Below are 5,889 nucleotides of genomic sequence, written 5' to 3'. Positions count from 1 at the left end.
GTGAAATTTCTTTAATGTGTTATATTGCCTTTCATTGTATTAATGGGTTTAGCCCATCTTGCACGTCAAATGAAAAAAACCCCTCCATTATTTTCCATAATGATAAATCCCCTTCTCAAAAAGGTGGATAAGTGCCAATGCGATCCTAGCCTAGGGGGTTTGAGTGTGGGTTGAGTATTATGGATATGTGGGTTCAAACCTTGGGTTTTGATTCCCTGGCGTCGCATATCTATTCGCATCCAAAAACTTGGATAAATGCCTTCCTAAGTATTTAAAGCCTCAACTCTCCCAAACAATTTCCCATTGACAAGTCAAATGTTTTCAAATGACAACTCAAATGTCATTGATAGATATCAAATAGAAGATAGGCCTCTATAATAAGATCTTTGATGTTTCTAAGCCTGCAATCAACATAGAAAACATAGGATCTCAAAGCATAAAGAAAACAAAAGCCATTTGCATTTACATTTAAGGATGGCCTACATTGTTACGCAATCGAATATAAGAGAATTTAACCCTGGCCATGTTGTTTGGACTTGAGTCATCCAATTGGGTTTGAATCATATGAAGTAAATATTTGAATGGCTGTCCCCCCAGCTTCAAAGCATCCAATTGGGATTGAATCATCCATGAAGCAAATATTTGAATGGTTGTCACCTCAGCTTCAAGGCACTGTGTCGCTTTATGAAACAATGCTAATATTTTCTATGCAAGTAAAACACACCATTTTAAGACGTTTCTTACAAACTTTTAATGTTTTTGTAGCAATAATCTATCATTTTCACAAAACAATTTGGAGCACAATTGAAAGGATATTCAAAGAAAAATATTCCAAATGATAGGTGGCTTGCACATTAGTGTATTCATGAAAGCTCAAAAATCTTGTTTCAAGTGGCTTCAAAAAATCACTATGAAGCAATGTCAATCAATACTATAGAAACACAAAATCAACTCAAATTCCTCTTGTAGGGAAGAGGTGGAATGATACATGTTATCATGATATGGTGGTGATGATCACACCCTTCAATGGTCATGCTTTTTGAATCACAAGCCATGCACCTCTAGGCCTTTTCTCTGAATCTATGCATCCCTAGGCCTTTCCTTGAGCAAGATCGCATCCAAAGGACAAAGGACATGCATCTCTAGGGAAACACTGTAGACCTAGCAACTTGGGAAACTACCCGTTTTGAAGGGTCAATTCGTGGCTTTTGAAGCATTCTATGATGTATAGCTACCTACAAGACACGGGCATAAAGAAGAGCTCTCTAGTATTGGTGATGGTGACTCGCTTGTTGCATGGGAGGAGAAAACGTTTACTATTTCACCTATGTGTAGGTAGGTGCTGCAGGGAAGTCGAGACTCTCGAAGAAAGTTCAAGAGATTGGTTGAACAAAGTTCACGAGTTGCCTTCTCTTCTTTGACAAAGGGCAAGATGGAAATCCCCCCTTGTAATTATGGGATATTGTCAGAGGTGGTGTACCAGGAGGCACAAAAGGTCCTAATCTTTAATCTTTAAAAAAGATAATGTATATTGATGATTAAGCAATCTTTATGATGCCCGGTTCATTGTTGCATCGGCGTTTGTATTTCGTACATCGGGAATGATAAAGTGCAGTGCAGTGCAGAGCCTCTCGTCCTCTTTGATGATGGGTGGTTGAAATGAAAGCGTTTTATTCTAATGTGATACGTTTCAGCAAAACTTCATTGGGAAGATTTCAGTAATGTGTTACGAGAGTCCGTCAAGACAAATGTTGGGTGGTTGAAATGAAACCATTCCTTTCTAATGTGATTACATTTCAGCAAAATTCATTGGGAAGATTAATGTATACAAAAGTCCATCAAGACAGCAGATGGCTGTCATCTCTCAGTTGCTTAGCATCAGTTTTGCAGCAGGCAAGATGTCTGCTTACATGAATGATATTTGGAGGGCGATCAATCTTCCTAACCATGCCTTTCTGCCTTTTCAGAGGAGTTTGGCAAAATTACATCAAGTGGGGGTTATTAGAGCAAAATTATGTAGTCCCACTTGCTCTACTCTATACATCAATCGGCAATTGACAGAGGCAGTTCGCTCATGTAGCTCACTGTACTGAAATGTGTGACAATGTGCATTGAGCGGGGTTAGCACTTTGTTCTGTCCAGAACTTCTTCTAATGTGACTGGCCTTCCCAATTCAATTGACTTTTGTGCAGCCACCCCAATTGCGACTGCTAAGAGGCCATCATAAAGACCTACTGTTGGTGGCTTCTCACCATGACTTCTTACTGCTGCTAGAAACTCCAAATGCTCTAGGTAGCTTGATCCATGGTGTAATCCATCGTACCTGTCCAAACACAACATCAAACAACCATGATATTATAAGTCTATGAAGACCAGATCATAGATAGGAATGCTAATTGCCTGTTTGACATGTCAGGAATTGGGGTTCCTCCACTCACCGAATTCTTTCATCTTGGACCTCAATAGTCTTAACTCCTTTCCTTCCCCCCTTCCGGCTACCAATTCGAACTACGCTTTCCGGCACAAAGGCTTCCCCCTGAACATTCACCACATGGTGGAAAGGTGAATGCCTCACTCTAATAATGCACAAAGATACAAAAACATACATATGTACTCAAAACAGTATGAAACATAACACATCTGCACCTCCTTGTGAAAAACCACTTAAAACAGCAAAGCTACACACCTTTCCACTATCACCCACAACACATATTTCTTGCTCGTTCCCTCCACCTTCGGCAAACATGCAGAGATCCAGCATGCCACGAATCCCATCATCGTACTCAACAATGACATAGGCATTATCAATGATGTCAGGTACCTGCAACATACAGCCATCAGTACATCCTTTGAAGAAAACTCAACTTCATTCAGACATCCGTAAGTATACACACCTTCCCATCATAGTTTTCATCCAGGTGATTGACATCCTGGGAGCCAGAAGCCATGATACGCACAGGGTTTGCACCACTGATAAGATTCATCAAGTCAAAGAAGTGGCAGCACTTCTCCACGAGTGTACCACCTGTGTTGCAGTTGAATCGATTCCAATTATGGACCTGGACAAAGGCATAGAATTTAGAATGTCTCATAGAATGTCTCATATAACACCAAATTCAAGTTTTCAATGCAGAAAATGATGGTTGAATGGCAAAAAAAAGATCATGTGTTTAGCTGCATCCCTCTTTATCTGACATATATCCCATGATGTGCTAGACTCATCCAGTGACCAGCTAAGCTTCTTTAAATTATATAATGATAAGTGCAGATTAGGGATCATATTACCTTAACAAGGAAGGGGAATCTGTGTTCCCTGATTGCCACCATCCTCACCTTGCCAAAAGCATTAGACTCTACATAGTCTATGAGTTTTGCCACAGGAGGCATGTAACGATACTCTAAACCAACTTGGACCAAGACTTCAGGCCGAGCTTTAGCAGCCTCAAGGACCTGCTAGAAACTTGATAGATAAGTGCATAATCTAGGAAACAACAGAGTATTGTAAAAAGTTTGTTGGTTGCCATAAAAAATCATTGCTGGGACTTTGGATTGGACCTTATAGCAATCATCAATATTGGTGCAGAGAGGTTTCTCTATAAGCACATGGCGATGGATGGGGTGCGTGAGGATGTCCAACAGGATCTGACAATGAGTATAGTTGGGGGTAGAGACCACCACAACATCACAAAGCCCACTGTCTAGCAATGCCTTGTGGTCAGAGAAGACCTGTCAGAAGCAAAACACATCCATGTAAGAAATGTGTATGGTCACCAAAGAGCACGCACGTGTGTGCACGCACAGAGACTCTCTCTCTCTCTCTCTCTCTCTCTCTCTCTCTCTCTCTCTCTCTCTCTCTCTCTCTCTCTCTCTCTCTCTCTCTCTCTCTCTCTCTCTCTCTCTCTGTGTCTCTACTTACATAACAACACAAAGCGCAATGTCTAGCAATGACATGTAGTCAGAGAAGACCTGTCAGAAATACAACACATCTATGTGAGAGACATGCATATGGCCAACACAGAGCCCACATGCACACACACGTGCATCTACACATACATGTAAAACACATCTATGTCAGAAATGCACGTAGGATTGAAACAGAGCACTCGGGCACACACACATATGTAAAACGCATCCACAACACACACCACAACATCACTAAGCCCGCTCTCTAACAATGCCATGTAGCCAGAGAAGACCTGATAGAAGTAAACGCACATCTATGTGAGGAGTATGCATATGGCCAACACAAGAGTGCACGTGTATATGGGCAAGCATGCATGCAAACATATTCTCTCTCATAGAGAGGGGTTGCATCCAGGAGGGGGGGGATGTGTGTGTGTGTGTGTCCCCTTGGGAAATTAATGAGTTCATGAATAGGGATTGAATCAAAATGTGTCTCTCTATCCGCTTAGCATATATTGCTACATTCAAGAACATGGTTGCATCAACATGTGTGACTCCGTGACCCTAGCATATTGATGATTTGATGGACTATGATTCCATCAGAATGTGTGTATGTGTTGGCCGGGGGGGTAGATTGAAACTTACTTTCAAGTTGGGTACCAGGGCAAGGGCAGCCTGCTGGGAGGGAATGTGGGGGTCTGCAACTGCCACAACCTCAGCGCCTTCGACTGCTTTGATGTTGTTGATGTGCTCACAGCCCATCATGCCTGCTCCGATGATGCCATATTTGACAATGCCGGTCTTGAGCTTCAAGGCGCCCATGGCGGAGATGAAAGGCTATGGCAGTTCCCCTACTTCCTCTTCTAACTTCTTCTGTTTCGTCTTCTCAATGCTGATTCTTTCTTCTTCCTCCTCCGAATTTCCTGCGTTCCCTTTTATACAAGAGCGGGCGTCACGTGTGGCTAAAGAGGGAGAGATCGAGAGGTAGAAAGAGAGAAAGACTCAGGTGCTTATTTTTCCTCGAGAAATAGGAATGCTTAGGCACGGCATGACGATGCCTCTGCCTTATGGAAACCCAGATGGAGAAAGGTGATATGCGAGAGCCAAAGAGAGAGAAAAAGAATCGCTAAATTAAGCGGGGAATTTTTTTTAAAAAAAACAGAAAAATCAAATTTCCATATTTACAGATAGCATATCCATAGTACATACGGGGGCACACACACACACACTCTCTCTTCTGTTTCTCGCTCTGTCTAATCTGTTTTGTAATTTTTTTCTCTCTCATCCTTCTCTCGTGAGTCCTAATCTCGCCAACCCACTTGTATCTAATATAAGCCCCGGCCGACGTGGCCCCGCTGTCTTCCACGTCAGACTCCCAGCTTGCAGGACGGAGTCTCATCCGCTGGGCGACGTGGCATCCCGCGGGCCCCGTCCCTGAGGCCGCTGACGTGGCTCCCGGCTGATGCCCGAATATGCTGGCTCACAAATCTCGCTTTTTTCACTGCAGGCCAGCTTTTTCATCACATTTTCAAGATGCATTGCACCTGGACTCGTTCAGGCCCAAGGCGCCCAGGTTCAGTGCACCTCCACGGTCGCCTTGGATCTCCCCTTCCTTGTACGTTTCTTCGGGGCCCTGCCCTATCACCAAATTTTCACTTTCTTTCACCATTTTGTTTTGCTTTCATGAACACGTTGTTATATTTAATAAATCTGCTTAAATCTTCGAAGGCATCTCAGCCCCCCAACTCGCCATGCAACCCCGATTATGACATTCAAGGGTACCTAATGTATGACATCAAGGATAGTATTACATTATATTACTTTTAATCCCTGATGTTACGTAGCTTTTGAAAGGCTACATTACTTAAACGTAAGCCTTTTTTTAAAGAATGTAAAATAAAGTAAATATTAAACCAAAAGAATGATATTTACAACTCCTCATAGATGCAACACATAACAAAGTACCACTTAGATTTAGGACACGCG

General features: G+C 42.5%; 1 protein-coding gene across 1 annotated transcript; it reads right to left on the bottom strand.

The window, feature by feature from the left end:
* Nucleotides 1–1,751: 1,751 nt before the first annotated feature.
* On the bottom strand, nucleotides 1,752–5,185 carry LOC148029383 (Oxidoreductase family protein). Its single transcript, XM_087688186.1, has 7 exons — nucleotides 4,549–5,185; nucleotides 3,556–3,726; nucleotides 3,286–3,450; nucleotides 2,895–3,059; nucleotides 2,687–2,821; nucleotides 2,439–2,536; nucleotides 1,752–2,323 (listed from the first exon to the last, which is right to left on the bottom strand). The coding sequence occupies exons 1-7, from the start codon at nucleotides 4,723–4,725 to the stop codon at nucleotides 2,122–2,124; spliced, it is 1,113 nt and encodes a 370-aa protein (XP_087544312.1). The 5' UTR covers nucleotides 4,726–5,185; the 3' UTR covers nucleotides 1,752–2,121.
* Between the last annotated feature and the right edge of the window lie 704 nt (nucleotides 5,186–5,889).

The sequence above is a fragment of the Lygodium microphyllum genome, chromosome 11 (assembly GCF_053477565.2).
Source record: "Lygodium microphyllum isolate KBCC chromosome 11, Lygodium_microphyllum_v1.1.10, whole genome shotgun sequence".
Classification (NCBI taxonomy): domain Eukaryota; kingdom Viridiplantae; phylum Streptophyta; class Polypodiopsida; order Schizaeales; family Lygodiaceae; genus Lygodium; species Lygodium microphyllum.
This window is presented reverse-complemented; position numbering and strand designations above follow the sequence as displayed.

What these genes read in the sequence shown, in the direction of transcription:
- LOC148029383 (XM_087688186.1), bottom strand. Translation starts at nt 4,725, where the DNA reads ATGGGCGCCTTGAAGCTCAAGACCGGCATTGTCAAATATGGCATCATC. An exon ending in ATATTGATGATTGCTATAAG is followed by an intron (nt 3,451 to 3,555) that starts GTCCAATCCAAA and finishes AGTTTCTAGCAG; the next exon opens with GTCCTTGAGGCTGCTAAAGC. An exon ending in ATGAAAACTATGATGGGAAG is followed by an intron (nt 2,822 to 2,894) that starts GTGTGTATACTT and finishes TGTATGTTGCAG; the next exon opens with GTACCTGACATCATTGATAA.